A 21797-nucleotide genomic window follows, 5' to 3' on the forward strand; every position below is an offset into this window, starting at 1 on the left:
AAAATTTTTTCAAATTTTAAAATAAAAATAATATTAAAAAATAATATTTTAACAATATTTTAACTTTATAACATTATTTGTATCCAACTTTTTTTGTTTTCCCTCTCAAGTTTTTCAAAACCCAATAAAATATGTTTAACTTAAATAATTTATTATTATTTACAAACTATTTTTCTATGGTTGACAAAATTCTCATCTTCTCTCATTATCTAAACATTCTCATATCTCTCACCCAATGCACTACATATGAAGAAGTTTGGCATTTCTTTTATATGTGGTAGGGGTGAAAACCGACGTCGTCGGTGCGGTTTTTGGACAAAACCGATGCCGACCGACGTCTAGAAAAATGGGGGAGCCACCGACCGTAATTGGTCGATAGCGAGGAGGACACTGATTGAGGCGGTTTTTTGCCGGTTCTCGGTCGGCGTCAGTTCTTTGGCAGTTCTATTGAGAGAATAATGAGAGAGAATGAGAGAGGGTGAGATGCATAGGAGGGAGAGAGAGAGAGAGAGGAGAGTTTGGGAAGAAGACGATTCGGGAAGATTTTAAAAAAGAAAAGATTTTATTATATCGGTCGGTTCAACGGTCCGGTCCAATTTCAAACCGAGACCGAACTGCTGAACGTCAGTTTCTTGAAATTTCCACCACACGCCGACCGGTTCTCCACCTGTTCCTGACGCGGCCGGTCAATTTACATCGATGGCGGCCGGTGCTGTCGATTTCTATATAGCCCTAATATGCAGTATGCTTTGTCAATTACAGGCACTAGACGGTAGTTAATTAGAACATGCACACAAAGTATCACACTCATTATGTGAGGAAAAGTATCTAATCCTACACAACATTTCTCACCTCCAATTATATGGATTGTTGACCAAACCAAAGATAGGATAAAAAGCAACCAGGAAACACCCAAATGTAGTGTTTACCACAACAACCAGAAGGGGGAAAAAGTAGAGAAAACAAAATTGCATTTATGGTCGCCATAATTATAAGCATTAGTTGTGAGCTCTCCCTCAGTTAACATTCCACTCTTAAAGATGTGGGCCATAGTTTTTTAATTCGTAGGATTGTCATTCTATTAAATTTTGTCGGTGGACAGATCAAAATTTAGGACCTCTGCTTTGTACAAGGTCACTCACGTAAGACAGCTTTAAGAAGTTTCCTGTTTTTGTGTTTAGTATTGTGGGCCAGGGAATGGTGGGGATACTCATTCCGATCCAAATCCTCTGCAATCTCACTCACAGTACCGTTTGGTTGTTGGATTCATTTGAGTGTAATTAGGTTTAATTGAATTTTAAGTTAAATTTAATATTTAAATACTTAATTTTTAAATTATTAAATTTACTTTAATTTAAAATCTATTTGTACGTAAGATTCATAATTTTTTTTAATTTTTCATAAATACATTTAAACTTATTTTAACATTAAAATAAATTTAAACTCATATTAGATGGATATTACAAAACTCACTCTACTATCTCAACTCATTACTATTTATAAAGAACTCAATTCAATTCAATTTAACTCAATATTCAAACGCAATCTAAAATAAGAGATTTGGATCCAACGTTCATTAGATGCCATTTGAGATTTTGATCTGTCAAATTTAACAATAACAGATGGTATAAAGCATTTTATTAAAAATAATGATGATCAACATTATCATAAATGATAATTGGCAAATTAGTGAATAAAATCTTCAAAAAATGGGATGCAAGTATGCATTACAATTGATGTTCAAAAGCTCTGCTTTTGAGAATGCAGAAATACGATGTTTAAGGGCCTACCTCCTTGGCTTTTGACGATGAAATCATCTCGAACAATCATAAAAGAGGGTGCATCTGGGCCACTGATCGTGTGGATAATCCCGTGGATTGCGGTAGCTTGCCAAGATTACATAACTTGCACTTTAATCAAAGTGGCAAAACCCCCCAGAATTCCTAGTCCATCAACAGCTTTTTGGCAGGCACTGTTTTGCCCCCAAATCATGCTCAATCATTTTGCATAAAAATATAACTAATGCATGGTACGTCCACTGAGATAAAGCATTAAAAGGGTAGACAAGGACAAGACCATACTTATACTTAGCTTCCCCTTTCCACCCTTCCACTTGAGAATTGCCTAGTCTTGTCCGTCTCTCTCTCTCTCTCTCTCTCTCTCTCTCTCTCTCTCTCTCTCTACTTACTGCTACTTACCTCCCAAGACTGAAAAAGACTCGGACTGAGATCAAAGTGTCATACAGCTCCAGCTCTTGGTGTTCTGGGTGGGGAAAATGAATCAAGAGATGAATGGGGTTGGAACTGAGAGTTACCAATGGAATGCGTATGAAAAAATTGATTATGTATTCAAGGTGGTGGTGATTGGAGACTCGGCTGTGGGTAAGAGTCAGCTACTTTCCAGGTTTACTAAGAACGAGTTCTGCTTTGACTCCAAATCCACCATTGGGGTTGAGTTCCAGACCAGGACTGTCACCATTAAGGGCAAAGTTATCAAGGCCCAGATCTGGGATACTGCTGGTCAAGAAAGGTTTGCTTCTCTCTCTCTCTCTCTCTCTCACTTTTGACATACTTAGCAAATGATTTGTTTCGTGACCATATCTCATTGTCTGAATTCTTAACATTCCATGAATATTATTAGGCACTTGTAGAATTAGATAAGGTGATATTTAAATCAGTCAGTATTTATAGCCAGTAGGTAGAATCAAGTAGACTTGGCTGTAGTACTATGTGTGTGAAGATTCATCTGCCATCATATTATAAAAGAAGTTTTCAAGCATTTGCCGCGAAGCAATCCTCTACTGGAGGAAGCCACTAGCCATCTCCTGCACTTGGGTAGATATTCACTGCCCAACCAAAGGAAAACAGAATGTCTGCAACACTACATGTGCTGCACATGGACTCGTGGAGTTTACACGGATGCTAAAATTAATCCCATGAAAATGTTAGGTACAAGGCATTAAAATATTTGTGTTAGGACAATGATGAATTGGCACTTAGGCAGACTGGCAAGAGGGTACGTTTGATGAGAAGGGGATACAGACAAAGAAGCGGTGCCTCTCGGGCCCGCCCATCGTCGTCATCAATCAATCGTCTATTTCTTTTACTCTCTTTCACCCGGTTGAGAATCCATCTCATTTTATCTTATCATTATAATTTTATCAAAATTTTATATAAAATATAATAAAAAAATTCAAGTTTTTCAAATTTCAAAATAATAATAATATTAAAAAATAATATTTTATTCAACTCATCTAAAACTATATTATCTGATTATCTCACTATCCAAACAAACCCTTAAAACTACCCTACCTTCACTCAATAGTCGATACAACGGATATTAATAACATATGAATTTTATGAATTATCATTTTTTACTTTAGAATTTTTCATATTTGTTTACACTTAAAAAGTATTTTAATCATAAAGAGATTCAACAAAAATAATTCTATAAATTAACGTAATTTGATGTAATATGTTAGATTATAAATTACTTTTATTATAAAATTAATTTAACGTATTATTATATGAAATCGTATCAATTTATAGTTTTACTTTTATCAAATTTTTTTTTATTATAACACTTCTTTTCACACTTTTTGACGTGACACGGTTAGGTGGATGTCCATTGAAGTAGTAAACATACGAAGCTACTCATCTATGTCTATGAATGAAAAATGCCCATGCATAATTTCACAAGTCAAACTAAAAACCTTTTATTGTGTGCAATTCACCAAAATACCTAGGTACAGAGCCGTGACAAGTGCATACTACAGGGGAGCACTAGGGGCAATGCTGGTATACGACATAACAAAGAGACCTAGCTTTGATCACGTTGCGAGGTGGGTGGAGGAACTCAGGGCCCATGCAGACAACTCCATCGTCATCACTCTCATTGGCAACAAAGCCGATCTCGTGGACCTGAGGGCTGTGCCCACTGAAGATGCTATTGAATTTGCAGAAAACCAAGGCCTCTTTTTCTCTGAGACGTCAGCCCTAAGTGGTGACAACGTGGACACTGCATTTTTTAGACTGCTAGAAGAAATCTATGGTGTGGTTTCTAAAAAGACTTTGGAAAGTGGCAATGGAAGATCCAACGGTGGTGGTGGTGATGCCATTGGGCTTAAAGGATCCAAGATTGATGTCATTTCGGGTTCTGAATTAGAAATTAGTGAGATGAAGAAATTATCTGCATGCTCTTGTTAGGTGTTCATATAATAAGAAGAAAATTAAGGCATCATTGGGTTTGATCATGATGTCTTTTGTGGGTATCTTTTGGACGATTATACTATTAATGTACTAGGAAAGGCAAATTCGACCTTTTCCTTTTAAATATTTGTGGGGAAAAAAATCTGAGATCACAAATTTGATTATGAGCCAAAATGATATAAAGGTATCTAAGGTTATTTATCCCGACTAATTCCTTGGACACCTATACCCGTTTTGCTCTCATTAGGTAATGAAAATATTTTAGCCACGTAATTTTATAAAAATAAACTCATAAATTATTGTAGCTTGACGTGATATATCAGACTGTAAATTTATTTTTATTATAAAGTAGATCAATAGATCACATGAAATCACATCAGCTTGTGGGATTACTTTTATAAAATCTTATATCACTTCTAGTAGGTAATTATTAGTAACATAAATTCATTGTCTCCCACTCATTGAATTTAACTTCAATCAAGGCATGATGTTAATTAGGTCATTTACATCCATTAATAGAAAATTGACACATCAGTTCTTAGTTGAAAAATAAAAAGTATACTTACAATGAATCGAATTATTAAAAAAAAAAAAAAAAACAAAGAAATTTGGAGCTGGCTGTCCACCCTCGAGAGATGGTCTGACCATTTTCAAAATTTGTTTTAATATTTTCAAATATATTATTGAAAATAATTTAGTGTAATTGAGTGATTTAAAAAACCCACAGAATTTAATATCAACTTTTCACTGAAGTTGCTACTCTCATTTTAGACCTGGAAATCATTTCGAGGGAAAGCTGATCAAGCAAGCATTGGCATGTATATGGGCTTTTTTGATGTTAAGGCTCAGCCCAGAATTTGAAGCAGCCCTGTTGTTCAGCCTGGGTTAATAATTTTCACGGGATTTATTATGCATCGGCTACTATTCACTCTCATACTTCATACTTATAACTTTTTCATAAAGTGTGAATGTATTTTTCATAAAGTGTAGAGTGTGCGATGATGAATAGAATAATTTTTCTAATTTTCACTCAGTTGGAGACTTGCTCGGGCACAACAATTGTAGCTTTATCTTTCTTTCATTCTTTCTTCTACCTTTTTTAACCCTTTTTGGAATCAGGAAAAAAAAAGTGAAAATAACCAAACCCTCTCAGGTCTCAACTATGTTCTCCCGTCATCTGAGGATTTGAGTGCTGGAAATATGGGCTGCCCAGGCCCATGAAAATCCAGCGGCCCAACCCAAGAAGAACCCGATTGGCAGGTGAGAATCCTAAACTTGCCTTGACGGTGAGCGAACTCATGATTCACAGCGACATAACAAAGAATTGGTGGAGACACAAACAACCTATGAGATTGGTTGAGTAAGATCCCACATTTGGAAGGTGAGGTATTAACGTAGAAATGAGAAAAAAAAAAAATTAATATCTCAGAATATATGTGAATAGTAATGAAATAATTTGTGAATAATAACGAAATGGTTTGAGTTAAGATGTTTTATTTGAGAAATAAGAGAAAAAAATTGAATAAAAATATTATAAATTAAAAAATTAACTAAATATTATTTTTAATATTATTTTTATTTTAAAATTTGAAAAATTTATATTGCTTTTTGTGTTTTGTTTGGGAGTTTAAAAAATTTGTAATAATTAAGTATTGATTAGATGAAAAAGTTAAAAATTTAAAATTAAAAAATATTTTATGTTAAATGATATTTGTAAAGGAAATATTTGAAAATAGTTGAGAATACTAGTGTTCCCAAACTAGGCCTTAACGAAGACAAAATGGAGAGAACTAGGCATCGCACGTAAGAAGCCGTCAACAACGACGAATAAGAGCGTAGAAGAAGCACTAGGGGCAGACATTGTCAAGTTTCAGATGAATTGAGATTTGGCTTGTAAGAAGAGATTGCATGGACGTAAACAGAGAAGATGAATTGAAAAACTTCCATGAAAATGAACTTTATTATATTTTATAATTACAAAGTACTTGAACTATATTTATACACGGCTTAAATGAGAAATAATAAACTAACTATAATAACAGAAATAACTAACTCTTCTTTTCCTCTTCTAGTTTAACACGTGTAGCTTTAGAATTTAATTCCATTTGTTCAATCCGTGAGGCTATATTCCAACACCCCCCCTCAAGATGAGCATGTATATTGAGGATGTTCATCTTGCGGAGAGCATGATGAAATGGAAGAGAGCCGAGAGGCTTTGTTAAAATATCCGCCAGTTGCAATCTTGAAGGGACATGGAAGAGCTTGATGATATTTTGTTGCAACTTCTCTCTAATAAGATGACAGTCTATTTGTATGTGCTTTGTTCTCTCGTGTTGGACTAGATTAGTTGCAATGGATAATGCTGATTTATTGTCTGTATAGACCAAAGTTGGCTGCTGGTGGTTGATAGCTAGGTCTTGCATTGCATAAAGGAGCCATTGAATCTCACAAGCTGTTGACTATATTCTGCTTCTGCAGAAGATCTGCATATTGTAGCTTGCTTTTTGCTCTTCCATGAAATTAATGAGTCACCCAAAAAAATGGCAAAACCTGTTACACTCCTTCGGGTGTCAACACATCCTGCCCAATCACTGTCTGAGAAAGCCTTGAGCTGCAATTCTGATGAAGCTGGGAAAAATAATCCTTGTCCAGGGGTTGCCTTTAGATACCTGAGAACTCAAATGGCTGCTTGGTGATGACTAACAGCTGGTTTGGTGAAGAATTGACTGAGAACTTGGACAGAATAGGCAAGGTCAGGTCGAGTTATTGTTAAGTATAGCAATCTCCCAACTAATCTTCTGTAGGCTGAAGGATCTTTATACATATCAGGATCTGAAGCAGAGAGCTTTAGATTCGATTCCATTGGAAAAGTTGTAGGTTTTGCTCCAAGAACTCCAGCTTGTTCCAGTATGTCTAGAACATACTTCCTTTGACAAATTGATATGCCATTTTTAGTTCTTGCTATTTCCAATCCGAGAAAATATTTGAGTTCCCCCAAATCTTTAATAGTAAACTTATCATGTAGAAAAGTTTTAAGCAATTGGATTTCAATCAAGCTATCACTAGCCAACAGAATATCATCTACATAGACTAGTAAAGCTATGAAGGAGGATTTAGATTTCTTGACAAACAAAGAACAATCTGAAATAGCTTGAGTAAAACCATAATCAAGCAATGATGTGGACAGTTTAGCAAACCATTGTCTAGATGCTTGTTTCAAGCCATATAGACTCTTAAGAAGTTTGCAAACTTTATTTTCTCCTTTGACAACCAAACCAGGTGGCAACTCCATATAAACTTCTTCATGCAATTCACCATGTAAAAAGGCATTATTAACATCTAATTGGTGAAGATGCCAATTTTTAATAGAGGCTATAGCAAGCAGTAACCAAATGGAAGTAATTTTTGCTACTGGAGAAAAAGTGTCAAAAAAATCCAAACCTTCTTGTTGAGTGTAGCCTTTAGCTACCAATCTAGCTTTGTGTCTTTCTATAGTTCCATCTGCCCTATGCTTTATTCGAAATACCCACTTACAACCTATGGTCTTTTTATTTTTAGGAAGATTAACAATTTCCCAAGTCTTATTTAACTCTAATGCACTTATTTCATTTTGCATTGCAACTTGCCATTCAGAAATTTTAGAAGCCAATTTATAAGTTTTGGGTTCTTGGGAAGCTGAAAGGGATACTAGAAAGGCTTTTATGAGAAGTGGATAATCTATTTGCAGAAATGAAATCAGATATGGGATATATAATACTTTTAGTATGAGGGGAAGCAGCAATAACAGATGAGTGAATGGCATTTGGAATGTGGGAAGCAGTACCACAATAGTAATCCTGCAAGTAATTTGGCACTTGTTTAATTCTAGAGGATTTTCTAAGATGTTGAGATTCTATTTGAGGAACAGGTTCATTGTTCAAAGGAAGTGGAACAGATTCATTGTTCAAAGGAAGTTGATGGTTGGTAAGGTTCTGGTTTGAGGTGAGATTCTGATTTGAATTCAGATTTTGCCGTGAGGCTATATGTTGATTAGAATGGATGTCAGAAGAATGAAAATAGAAATCTGAAGCAGAATTTGTAGGAGGGAATAAGAAGGTATGTATTTCAGGATTAGAAGGAAAAACCTTGAAAGGAAAGACATTTTCATAAAAGACTACATTTCTTGAAATGAATACTTTATTGGTATTAAGGTCTATTAATTTGTAGCCTTTTATATCAGAAGGATAACCTAAGAATAGACATTTTGTGGCTCTTGGGTCAAATTTATGTCTATGAGTTGTGAGTGTTGATGCAAAACAAAGACAACCAAACACTTTGAGGTGAGAAAGATTAGGTGGTTTATCAAAAAGCATTTCGAATGGTGTTTTGTTTTTGAGAAGAGGAGTAGGAATTCTATTTATAATGTGTGCTGCAGTTAACACACAGTCACTCCAAAAGGTTAAATGTATGTTTGATTGAAACATTAAAGCCCTGGCAGTGTTTAATAAATGTTGATGTTTCCTTTCCACAACTCCATTTTGTTGTGGAGTTTTCACACAACTTCTTTGATGCACAATGCCATTGTCATTATAGAATTGAGTCAATAGGAATTCAGGTCCATTATCTGACCTTATTGTTTTGATAAGAACATTAAATTGTGTTTTTACCATGTTGCAGAAAATTTTGAGAATGGAAGGAACTTCAGATTTCATCTTGAGCATATATACCAAGTACAACGTGTATAGTCATCAACTATAGTAAGAAAGTATTTGAAACCAGAGTAGGAAACAGCATTGAAGGGACCCCATATATCACAATATATCAAGTCAAACATTTTATTGGAATTGGTTTGAGATACAGGAAATGGAATCTTTCTTTGCTTTGCTAAATGGCATACATCACAAACAGTAGTAGAATCGAAAGATATAGATGGCTCTAGTTGTCTAAGAAAAGGTAATCTTGAATTAGAAACGTGGCCTAGTCTGTGGTGCCAAGTATCTAATTGATTTAGAGTAATAGCTGAGACAAAAGAAGAGGAATTATAGTTGGGTTGATTACAGGCAACATCTTTTGATATAGCTTGAGATAGGTGATATAATCCATGTTTTTTAAAGGCAATACCAATCATCTTCTTTGTTGATTGGTCCTGTAAAAGACAGTAGGAGTTAAAGAAAGAAACACAAATATTAGACTGTTTTGTTAGTTTTGAAACAGACAATAAATTGAATGTAAAACTGGGAACACATAACACATCATGCAAGGATAATGTATTTGAAAGTCTCATATTGCCAATATGTGAAGCTGGAACAGAGTTCCCATTTCGCAAATTAATAGATGTGTTGATGGATTTAGGTGTAGATGAATACAATAGGGGTGAACAGACCATATGATCTGTTGCACCTGTGTCCAGAATCCATGAGGATACATGCTGTAAAGATGAAGAAACAGAATAGCAAGGGTTCGAAGGTTTACCAGAAATTTGAGAAGTGACAATGTTTACAGCTGGTGAAGTTGTTTGGGTAGATATTTGAGATGAGTTAGAATTTGCAAGTGCTAGCAATTTATGGAATTCCTCAGAAGTTAAAGAGAACTTTTAATTGTCGTTACTATTTTGGATGTAGAGCTCAGAGGTTGATATAGCAGCATGAGCAGCAGGTGGATTTCGTTTCCCTTTTGGTCCAGTCCAGCCAGGGGGGTAGCCATGAAATTGAAAACATTTCTCTATTGTATGTCCATTGTACCCACAGTGGGTGCAATATAAAGAAGATCGCTTCTGTTTGTCTTTGGAGAATTTCGATGGAACAAAGGTTTGATTAGTCTGTTTGGCAAGCAAAGCATGAGTTTCATTGCTGACAGAATTATTGAGTTGTCTTTGGCTTTCCTCTTGAAGTAGTAAAGAGAATACTTTTGCCATACTAGGCAATGGTGAAACCATGAGCAATTGACTTCGAATTGAAGCGTAGGAGTCATTTAAGCCAACCAAGAATTTTAACACATAATCAGACTGCTGTCTAATTAGTAAGAAATCAAATAAGTTGCAAGTACATGTTGCCATCTTTCCACAGCTACAAGTTGGGAATGGTCTGTAATTAATGTACTCATCCCATAAGGTCTTGAAAGAACTAAAATACTCAGTGATTGATAAAGAACCCTGAGTGATAGAACTTAAAGATTTTTCAAGATGAAAGACTCTCGGACCATCACTTATTAAGTATCTTGTTTTCAACTCTTTCCAAAGATCAACAGCAGATGCAACATAAAGAAGACTGTTCCTTATGTCCTTGGAAATAGAATTCATTAACCACGAGAGAACCAAGTTATTGGCACGTAGCCAAGCATTATGAAGAACACATTGATTAACAGGAGGAGCAAGAATCGTACCATCAATGAACACTGCCTTGTTCTTGACTGTTAGAGCAATGGTGATGGATCGACTCCATGCGATATAGTTATCACCAGTAAAGATTTCGGAAACAAGTAATGCACCAGGATTGTCGCTTGGGTGCAAGTAGTATGGACTTGATGAATCATCCGAAGGGTTGATCATGCGATGAGAAGTATGGGAACTAATAGAGTCTTCTCCATCAGAAGTCATTTCTGGAAATTTTCCAAGAAATGCAAGAAAAGTATGTAGAATGAAAGTTACAGAGATTTCAGAGCAAAATCTGTGTAAGGTCGCGGAAGCAAAAACAATATTTCAATCTGATACCATGTCAAGTTTCAGATGAATTGAGATTTGGCTTGTAAGAAGAGATTGCATGGACGTAAACAGAGAAGATGAATTGAAAAACTTCCATGAAAATGAACTTTATTATATTTTATAATTACAAAGTACTTGAACTATATTTATACACGGCTTAAATGAGAAATAATAAACTAACTATAATAACAGAAATAACTAACTCTTCTTTTCCTCTTCTAGTTTAACACGTGTAGCTTTAGAATTTAATTCCATTTGTTCAATCCGTGAGGCTATATTCCAACAGACATCACATGGAATGAATTCCAAATAGTTGCATAGATCTAACATTAATAGGCCAAAACATGAGGTAAACGGGGTTCCATCATTTCAAAATAACGCTGTGTTTTTGGTTTTAGATGGAGGAGTAACTTAAATACAAGGTCTAGGCATTGGGAACTCATGTATCCACACTAACTAACAAAGTTCAGCCTTTATCCATTCATGCTCATATTTTCTTTCCTTATAAAAGAAAATTACACAAAGTACATTAAAAAAAACTATAATCTAAATTAGAATATATGTACTTTCAACAATTACGTGTAGCAATTCGAGTTCACAAATTAAGTTTGCGTTGTGTCAAGTTATGGTATGAGCCTGTATGGCTCAACCCTAACTCGATTTATTTAATTAAGCATGTCAAACCACTTCATATAATAAAAGTGTCATATCGTTTAACCGACGTAACACTTTTAATAAATTAATTATATTGAATAGATTAAAATAACTCGTTTCGATTTATATTAGAATTAAGCATATCCAAATGATTGATTTGACTTGATTAATATATTTTCATATCATATAATTATAAATTATATAAATTCTACCAATCCTAGATTCATGACAAAAATCGAAAAATAAAAACTAACTTGTCAATGAACATCTAATTAGTACGATATTAAAATCAGATTTTTTTTATTTGACCTTATATTTTATTAATTATTAGTAAAATGAATACAAAGTATAGATTCTTATAATAAAAGTCTCATGATAATTAAAAATCAAGTATGTATATAAGACAAAACTAATAATCAAATCAAGTTTTGTCATAGATATTGATATTATCTCTAACAATGTATACAATCTATCTATACATGATGATGAATTAGGTGTACTAAAAAAAATAGGAAGAGCCATTTTAGCTTGGTGTAGGTAGGACGGAAAATCTTCGAGCATGCATCACCCTTAAGCAATTCTAAAATCTTCGAGTAGATAAGATAAGAAAAGAAAAGAAAAATATCTCTATGTATCATCAGTTGCGAATATTTTGGTGTATTTGTTTTGTCATCTTTGTGAAGTAGAAGTTTGTTAGGCAAGTACCCAATTTACATCCTTTAAAATCAAACCAAACCAAACGTAATGATGAATTAGGTGTGATTTGGTGACAACTTAAGAAGCCAAAGAGAGAGTTGCATATGTATTACTTATCACTAACTAGAGAATATAAAAAAGTGGTGGGGGTGAAAATGATATTTTTCTTTCTTCCGACAACCACCAAAATATTAGCCATTTTGTAATGAATGGTTTCGTCTTTTGAGAAGTGACAACGTTAATGACATGTTCCTTTTTGGCATGTGAGAAAGTAAAAATAAAAAATGGAACTTTCACCCATGTCGTAACGGGTTCTCTTGTTGCTTCATCTCCGGACAAAACAAAACAATCTGACTGTCAGAACTGATCAGCATCTCGCCGCAATGCACGCATCTTTGTGAAACAAACGTCGATCGATGATTCATGCGTCCTCATGTGCTCGTGGTACCAACTTCTTAACGTTCTTTTAAGGAAAGGAAAAAAGTTTTGTTCTTTAATTCTTTACAAATAATGTTATATTTTATTTTAAAATTTGTTATTTTTAAATATATTTATATTTATTCAAAAATCGAAAAGTAATTCTTTTTTATTTCTTTCGTTCGAGATTTCACTACAAGAAAATTATTTATTAATAACCAACTATTTCATACGAAAATGACTATTTTCTACTAAAATGAATATTTTCGTCGTAAATAATCATACTCGTCGTAAAAAATCTGTTACAAATGCTCGTGTTTCTTATAGTACTCCTATGATCCGTAATATTGGATAATATTTAATATGAGTGGAATTGGGTCCAAAACTTTCAATTTGACACTTGATAACAAGCATATACATAGGTACGCGGTTTGAGATGATTAACAACCACATGTTTCAACAAACATAAGGAATCACCAAAACTCAATGACGACATGGCTTTCAATTGAGAATAGTATGCGCATTATTGGTGCAATCAGTTGCTTCTTGTCTGTATTAACTCGGTTAATCTGCTTTTAACACTATTTTCACCTCAACCAGCTCTCAACAACCACTTTATTGATCTCCTTGGAACATCATTCTCTCCCCATTATATGATTCAATTATATTCACCATTAAATTAAAGTTTTGAGTGAAAAGTAATATATCTAATTGAGTTAATAAATTTCATTTAAAGTTAAAAGCATCTTTTAGGCCCCGTAACACACGTCTCTTTGACTTCTTAACTCGTGACTTTTTAGTTTGGTCCAAGTACATTGGTAGGAGGTGACGATTTGTTCGTATCGTGTTAAATTATAGATATTTAAATCATAGATATTTAACTATATGGATCAATTGGAACACAACCTGTTAAGTTAAATAAATTAGACATTCAAATTTTAACATGATACATTTAAATAATGAGTCGTGTTATGTCACTATTTTTTATCCGTATAATAATTAATTAGAAATAAATCAATATAACATAACTCATTTCAATATATTTTATGTAAATTGGTTGATCTAACCTGCATAACACATTTGATCTGATTAACATAATTTTATATTAAAGTTAAAATTTGTATTCATTAGTAGCCATAATATCTCAAAAAAAAAAAAAAAAATATGAGTATAGCCTTAAAGGTCAATTAACCAAAAATATCAATATTTTTTATATTTTAACTTATAATAAAATCAATATTACTAAATTAAATAATAATAAATACGAGTGTAAGTCTAGAATTAAATTTCCAACAATAAAAAATAAACATACTGAGAAATATCAATATTACAACTCAACAAAAATAAAAAAAAATTATAATTTTAAAATAAAATGTAAACGGGATATTATGGGTTGATTTCGAATTAAAGTTGATCCGTTTATTAATTATGTATTAATGGGTCAACTTATTTTTATCCGAACTCATTTATATCAAATTCAAACTCATTAATTTCGTATTGAATTCACGGATCATGTCACATACTGTCACCCTTATACATTTGCATACCATATACAGATTTTTTAGTATTATCTTCATTAGAGAATTTGGGAGATTTCTCATCGGTAACACAGAAATTTGCAAGATTTATCTAGTGTGCGCCAAGGCGTTAATATTGTTATTTGTTAAAGATTCTATTTATGGTTCAAAGTATAAGCTGCTTTGTTCCATATAGTATTATTTTTTTTAGTTTTATAAATTTAACTATTTCTATGATTCTACAACTAACTCTATAATTTCTAAACAGATTCTGTATATAATTATTATTATTATTATTATTATTATTATTATTATTATTATTTTATCATCATCATCATCATCATCATTATTTATGGAACAACTCAATCAGCGACGGTGGAGGACACATATATATAGGGTGGCAGAATATTTATATATATATATATATTTATATATATGCTTGCCCATTCCAGCTAGGCACTCTGGTTTTATTCCAAATTTAGATGAGGAATGTTATATGGAGACGGTAAGTTTAAGTAATTTTATTTTTAAAATTTTTTAAAATTATAAAAATATTTTTTTTAAAATAATATTTTTTTTTCATTTAATAAAATATATAATTTCTACTTGACTACAAATAGAATTTTTGAATTTAAATATGCATAACACAACCTGTTGGCCTCACACCCAATACCGATTCTCCATGATTGCATTTTTTTTTTATCGGTTGGTTGTCTTCCGAGTAATGCTACGTACAGTTGTGGAATGCGCAAACGCCGTGCAGTCGCTTTGAAAAAGAGTGGAGTCCACTATTAAAAAATTAATTTCTTTTCAGGTGGGTCCCTTATTTATTCACTTTTTTCAAAGCGACTGCACGACAACTGCACGCTCACGACTGCAAGTATCATTTCTCTCGATTTTATTATTCCAATATACATTTTAAGTGATTTGTCTATTTTAAGTTTTAAATATATAAAATTACTTAAAATATGTTATACAGACACATATAAGGAAAATAATATTTGATTTCATGAGTTTGTCCCTCAAAGTTATCGTTAGGATATTTTAATTTTTTTTTCTTTAATAGTTAAGAAATTAACTATTAATAAAGTGGTGTATTTTTTCTATTTTAAAAATGTTTAAAGGTGTTTAAAAAATATTTGAAAGAAGAAAAAGAATTGCATTAATATAAGACTGAGGTGGCAAACTCATGTGACCGACTAGCACCATCCCATATAACTAGAGGTACAAAATCTAAGTAAGAGTAATATTAATATTTTCGGCAAGACGTGCAATTGCAACATACCCTTTAACAGTTACGTTACTGCAATACAATAAAAAGCCTATCTAGTTTTGTTGATCTCTTCAGTTGCAGAAGTGGCACAACTGTCATGCTTATAAAGAAAAATCTTCTTGCAATTGATTTTGAGTACTAAATCGTATATTAATATTAAATATAAGATATTTGTTTAATAAAATAATATGAATTAAAGACAAAAATAATTTTTATAAAATAGATGATTTTATTTTTCTCTAAAAAAAGTATTTTTTTAATTTTATTTATAATAACAAAAACTATATTAATATTAATATGCAATTTAGTAATCAAATCGCTTCTACCTCGTAAGTTCCAAAAACAAAACAAAGTAAACAGAGGATGGATGTCAATGGTTGATATAAATAGTTTTTTTTTTTTTTTTAAAAAAGAACTTCATTGTATGTATCGAGGCATAAAACCTATATAAATAGTTAAATAGAGGAAGAAAATGAACAATTTTCGGCTGACTCAGTGCTTTAGGACAAATTGACTTTATCAAATGGGGACAAATTACATCATCACCAATGATGACCGCAAGAAAACGGATACTTTTTTTTCTGAACAGGAAGAGGAAGAGGAATAGGAATAGCACCGTTTAGGGAAGGATAAATGATAAAGTAGTAACTAATTTACTACTCTTAAATTATTATTGAGTAAAATAATATTTTTTTTTTTTAAATTTGATTTTACTTTTTGGTTTTGATTTGATGTATCTAAAATTTAAAAAAAAATATATATTTTATAAAAAAGTAGTAAACAAATTATAGATGGGTCACTAAAAAGAATAACAGATTTTATTTTTTTCTAAATATAAAAAAAATATTTAAGTTCAAAAAATTATACAACATGTTAAGTTATACAAAATATTTAGGTTAAGTTTAAATAATGAGTTGGGCTAAAAGGACGTAAAAAAATATTAAAAAAAATGGAGGCTAAAACTCGTTTTCTCTATCCATTTTGATTTTGTGTTTTTAATTTTTTTTAATAAATCATATGGAGTGGTGTCAGGTCAAGGTCAAGAGATCAGTCATAAGTTTCGTATACTCAAGTAGCATTATTCTTATAAAAGAGTGAATCCCATTATAAAAAAAAAAAAAAAAAAAAATGTAAAAATTTATTATTGTGATCCCAACTTTAATATAGGACTTCACAAAACTTGTGCTTGGCATTACCTGGATTGTATCTGTAGACATGATTATTTGGGATTCCTTCGAGAGCATCTCAAGGAAACCCTTTGGATCCCTCATATATAAAAGGAAAAACCAGCAAAATTCGTTATCTGAGGAGGAAAAAAAAAAAAAAGGAAAGAAAAGATGATCTCTTTACTTGCATCATTTCAGCTATATCCACATGTATACACTGGAAAAGTACTTCCTCGAGTGAACATTCTTCTTGTACAGAAAAATACTCTACAAAGTCCTTAGATGATGCTTTAAAACTCAAATATAAATACCAGGAAGGTCAAAGGCATATGGCATCCAAGTCTCTCAAATGGAGGTCTTGAATTCGACTACCCTCCTCGAATAAAAAAAAAAAAAAGTTACCAGGAAGATTCATCACTCATATGACCTAATAACTTCATTGGAATTGGTCACATGATTTGATTCCCACAATGCCTTCCACAACAAAGAAAACCAAAACAAAACAAATTTAATCAAACTCACTCTGTACATCAAGGAAGGAATTAAGCAGGTGTTGTCTTTCAGCTGTATCCTATCAATAACGAAGCCTATGTTGTCATTATTTACAAACTGATCAAGACTTTCCAAAAGCAAACTTACTCCCCATCAACCCTTTAATATATATATTTATATATATAAACATTGCAGAATCATATATCAATTAGGATTTTATATCCAACAAAACATCCAACCAATAAATATAAAAAATAGTGGTTTTGGCTTTAAAGCCTTTTGCTTTTTGTGTTTGTGTTTTTGAATCATGGCTCCCAAAGTAATGATATCGCTAGCATATTATGTCTATCTAACTTAATGCTACATGTCGTGAACCCAGTGGAAGGAGATTCGACATGTCCAAAAAACGTAGGGTAGATCGATATTTTTACCCGAAACGTTTCGGAGTTTCGGATGCGGTCGTGTCGCCGTCCACCTTGTGCGCCGAGTCGTCATCCAGCAACTGAGAATGTGAGACTTTGTTGCTTTTCATCCTCAAGAAACCGTAGAATTTCCGGAACTCCCGAATGGTATGGCTGGCTTCGTTACTGCGAAACGACACTCCGTCTTCGTCCACGGACTTCCTCGCTCCGACATTCCCGACCCCCCTCCCGTCGCCGTCGGTTTGCAGCGCCGTGATGACAGATTTTATAGCCCGGCTCGGAGAAGTCCGGTTGGCAATCATCAGCTCGCCAATTTCGGCTGGGCTCAAGCTCGCCCCGCTTTGGAAAATCTCCTCCACCTGAGGGAAGAGCTTGTGATCCTTGAGACCCAAGTAGCTATTCGCCAAGGTTTTGAAGGCCAGAAAATCACAGAGAGGAAAATGGATATGAACATCGATACGACCGGGTCTAAGCAGAGCTGCGTCAACGTGTTCCTTTCTGTTCATCGTGAACACCATAACTCTCTCTTCGGCGCAGCACGAGTTTAATATCCCGTCCATGAAGTTCAATAAGCCGGACAAGCTCACACCAGTTGATTTCTCCTTCAGAAACCGATCGAGATCTTCCATTACAATGATGGACTTGCTCTTCGTTTGTAAAAGAAGCAAATTCAGATCCGAGTCATTCAAAACCTTCGAGAGATCGATAACGTAGACATCGTAGGATATGAAATTCGCCATGGCGGCCACGAAGCTCGATTTCCCAGTTCCCGACGGCCCATATAATAGAAAGCTTCGTTTCCAAACACGGCCTAGTCGGTGATAGTACTGTTTGGCTTTGAGGAAGTAGTCGAGGTCGGACTTTACCTTGTTTTTGAGATCTTCTTCCATGGCGATGGTATCGAAAGTCGAAGGGTGCGTGAAGGGAACGGATCTCCACCGTACGTTACCACCACCGCGGGGATGATGATCGACGCCGACGCCATCGTCGTCGTATCGTTTAACATTCATGTAGAGCTTCAAGTCTCGCTGCTTCCTCTGCTCGATTTCATCAGCCACCGTGTGGATGTGCTGGAGATACGGCCGGACGATTCTGCGCTTGTCCGCTCTTCTGAACTTCAACACGAAGCTTCTGCAATCCTTTCTCTCGACCTTGTCGCCGTTACTCCAGGTTACTATCGCGCCGAGAAAGTTGTCGTCGACGGTCTGGTTGGGGTCGAGACAGAGAACGATGTCGTTTGGCTTCTTGCCGGTGACCAGATTGGTGAAATCGGAGTCGTCGAGGGTAGACAAGGAGTTAAGGTAAAGGGAAACCTTCCGATAAAGCTGATTCTCCTGCATGCCTTCATTAAATTCGGGTACTTTGAGGAACTGGTGTACATGGAAGCAATCTTCGATCCATCTCCACCATTTCTTCACGATGTAAATCAATCCTGTCTTGAACAGAAGCACCCGAATCACCACGAGAAAACAAACAATCGTAATCCCAAGAAGAACCAGGTTTCGAAGAATCATCGTGTCTGGCCTGTACTGATAAGGCAGAAATTCAGACACGCTTTTCTCTTTGGTTGTTCCTAAAGAACAAGTTTGGACGAAAAGAGAACTTTTATGGGAGGAGAAACCATGCTTGTGGGAGAGCGACAGGAGGAGAGAAACTTGGGTTTGAAGATTTGTGTAAAAGAAGTACTGAAGAAGATGGGAAATAATAGTTCAAATGTATGGAGAAGTGTGTGTGTATATATATATATATATATATGTGTGTGTGTGTGTGTATTTGCCGAAAGACGGCAACTTGCCGGCAAGTGTATAGGGTAAAAGTGAGAGAGAGAGAGAGAGCTGTGTAGGCAGAGGGTCCTATGGAAAGAGGGAGTGAGGGGGAGGAAGAGGAGAGTTTTTGGTTTTAACTTTTGGGATGTTAATATTGAGAAAATCTCCTTTTATTTATGAAAAATTTTAATCTTAAGTTTCGTTCACCACACATTATTATTTTTATAATTTTTATAATTTTATTCTCTTATTAAATATGTAGTATATAAATTATAAATAAAATAATTTAATTATTTTAAGAATAATAAAATAAAAAAAACTTTAAAAAAATAAAAATAAATAAAAAAAATTATAGTGTGTGATGTATGAGCTTATGAATAGCAATACTTTTTATTTATTTATTTATCCGTCGTTTCGAGCAACTTTCCAGCCAGATTCTGCTAGCTAGTTTATGATTTTTCTTCTTCATTTATTTAATTTATGTATATTATATAATAAAATAAATAAATATGTAATTATAAATTATGTTATTTATGGAGTTTCGCTGGCTTTGGCTTCTTTCTCGGGTATGGAATATAATCTCCAATCATATCATGCATTAGTTTTCATATATTATTTGCCACCCATTTACACTGCGCCCGCGGCAGATCTTTTCGCTTTCTTTGATCGAGACGCCCCACGGTCCATTTGCTGCTCACCCACACGTCCTAACATGATATAATTGGTTTTTTTTTTTTTTAAATGGCGTTATATATCTTTATTTTAGACTTATTATCGAAATCTTAGGATTTAGTATGTAAAAAGAAAAATTCTTACTCTAATTAAGAAAAATTTACCTTTTTTGTATTAATTATTGATATACCAAAAATTATGAAATTAAAAAAAGATTGACAATACGAGTCGTAATATTTATGTACGTAAAATTATAAATACATATAATACTACTAATGTGAAAATAAACATCTAAAATAAGTCCGGCAGTATTTATTATTGTTAATAAGATATAGTAATATTTTTTTACAATTGGGTTAGATAATAAGATATAAAGATAAAATTTTATAATTTTATAATCGAAATATCTTAAGTGAGTCTATCCATCACCATTAAAATGCCCCCTAGCTACCATTTGGCCCTTCATGAATTCTTAACGATAAGATCATAACATACTTAACGTAACATAATTAATAGAAAATGATTTTCAAAAAAGTCTGCCTCTTCATAAAACCAAAACATGTGAGCACTAACTCATAATTTATTTTCTTTAGTTTTCTTTCATTCTCTTTATTTTCTTCCTACCTCTTTAACTCTACTATACCATCCCACTCCTTATCAAAACATTATTACGTATTTTGAAAATATGGATGACGCGGTACTATCATCCAATCAAAAGATGACATCTCATTAAAATTTTTAATGACATCTCATTAAACTCCTAGAGGGGATAGCCGTACTTGCTCATTGCATGCTTTCCTCTCTAGGAGTTTTAAACTTTTATGGAAGAAAAGCTTAGCGGGGAGAAATCTAAGTTTAGAAACAGCTTTGCATGTCGTACGATTCAGAATTTCAAAAAAAAAAAAAAACAGTGAGAAATTTGGGAAGAAACTCGTTGATACATAATACACTCAAGGTATACGAAAATGTAATAGATATTAGACAAATTTATTCGCTTTTTTAATAGAGTTTTGCTACGGGCAACCGGGGTAAAGCTTATATGGAAGAAAAATAAATAAATAAATACAAATAAAAAAGCAAAGCAAAAGGCCAAAGCAAAGCAAAATTTGAAATTTTTCTTCTTCTTCTGTCGAGTAGCAGACCACTTACTTTGAAGCAAACAACATTTCGAATGTAAACAGAGCAGATTCCTTTAGGATGTTGAAGTAGTTTGTGCGAGGCCACAACCCATATTTCATAGGACTTTGAAGCATTTTTCCACCAAGAAAAACTGGCCGACCAGAGCACAACAGAGAAAACTGGCCAACCATAGCATTTTTCTTTATATCATAAACCTACTTGTTGAGTTTGGTAAATTTACCACCCCAACTACTTTGTCGAAAAAATACAAGTTTACGGTCTACACTGGAACTCAACCTCATTTTCATTTTTTGATTTTTTTTTTTACCAACCAGGAAATAGAAAGTCAACCCAAAAAATCTATAACCCCCCACTAGCTAGACCTCCCCAAATGCATTTACCTCTAGATTAATTCATTTATGAACAAAACAATAAAATAAAATACTTTTTGCTGCATATCCACCGCTAGACCCAACTTAGTGAAACCATTTATGTTACTCAAGTTACACAAAGCCTTGCAATTTACAAAGCACAAAATCCAATCATTTGCAGCTCGTAGAGTATCAATAAAAAAGTAATAGAATTTGTGCATGTGGGGAAGACAAAGGAATGGAAGTCTGAAATGGAGGAAAACGAATTCATTTTGGACAAAAAAGAAAACGGTGTCGTTTTCAGTTCTACCACATGGGACACGGTTCCCCTTAGCTTTTCTCTTT

At 33.6% G+C, this 21797-nt stretch overlaps 2 protein-coding genes across 2 annotated transcripts; one reads left to right on the plus strand and one right to left on the minus strand.

Moving 5' to 3' along the window:
• The first annotated feature begins 2087 nt into the window (after positions 1–2087).
• On the plus strand, positions 2088–4270 carry LOC108986596 (ras-related protein RABA3). Its single transcript, XM_018959266.2, has 2 exons — positions 2088–2529; positions 3746–4270. Exons 1-2 carry the CDS (start codon positions 2276–2278, stop codon positions 4203–4205), a joined length of 714 nt encoding a protein of 237 aa, XP_018814811.1. The 5' UTR covers positions 2088–2275; the 3' UTR covers positions 4206–4270.
• A 12978-nt stretch (positions 4271–17248) lies between these two features.
• LOC108986607 (AAA-ATPase At2g46620-like) lies at positions 17249–19403 on the minus strand. Its single transcript, XM_018959283.2, has one exon. It carries the CDS (start codon positions 19036–19038, stop codon positions 17530–17532), a length of 1509 nt encoding a protein of 502 aa, XP_018814828.2. The 5' UTR covers positions 19039–19403; the 3' UTR covers positions 17249–17529.
• Positions 19404–21797: the final 2394 nt, after the last annotated feature.

This window comes from Juglans regia, chromosome 7 (assembly GCF_001411555.2).
Source record: "Juglans regia cultivar Chandler chromosome 7, Walnut 2.0, whole genome shotgun sequence".
Lineage (NCBI taxonomy): Eukaryota > Viridiplantae > Streptophyta > Magnoliopsida > Fagales > Juglandaceae > Juglans > Juglans regia.

Coding starts and splice junctions, on each gene's coding strand:
- LOC108986596 (XM_018959266.2), top strand. CDS start 2,276: ATGAATCAAGAGATGAATGGGGTTGGAACTGAGAGTTACCAATGGAAT. Junction 2,530..3,745: donor GATACTGCTGGTCAAGAAAG/GTTTGCTTCTCT, acceptor CAAAATACCTAG/GTACAGAGCCGTGACAAGTG.
- LOC108986607 (XM_018959283.2), bottom strand. CDS start 19,038: ATGATTCTTCGAAACCTGGTTCTTCTTGGGATTACGATTGTTTGTTTT.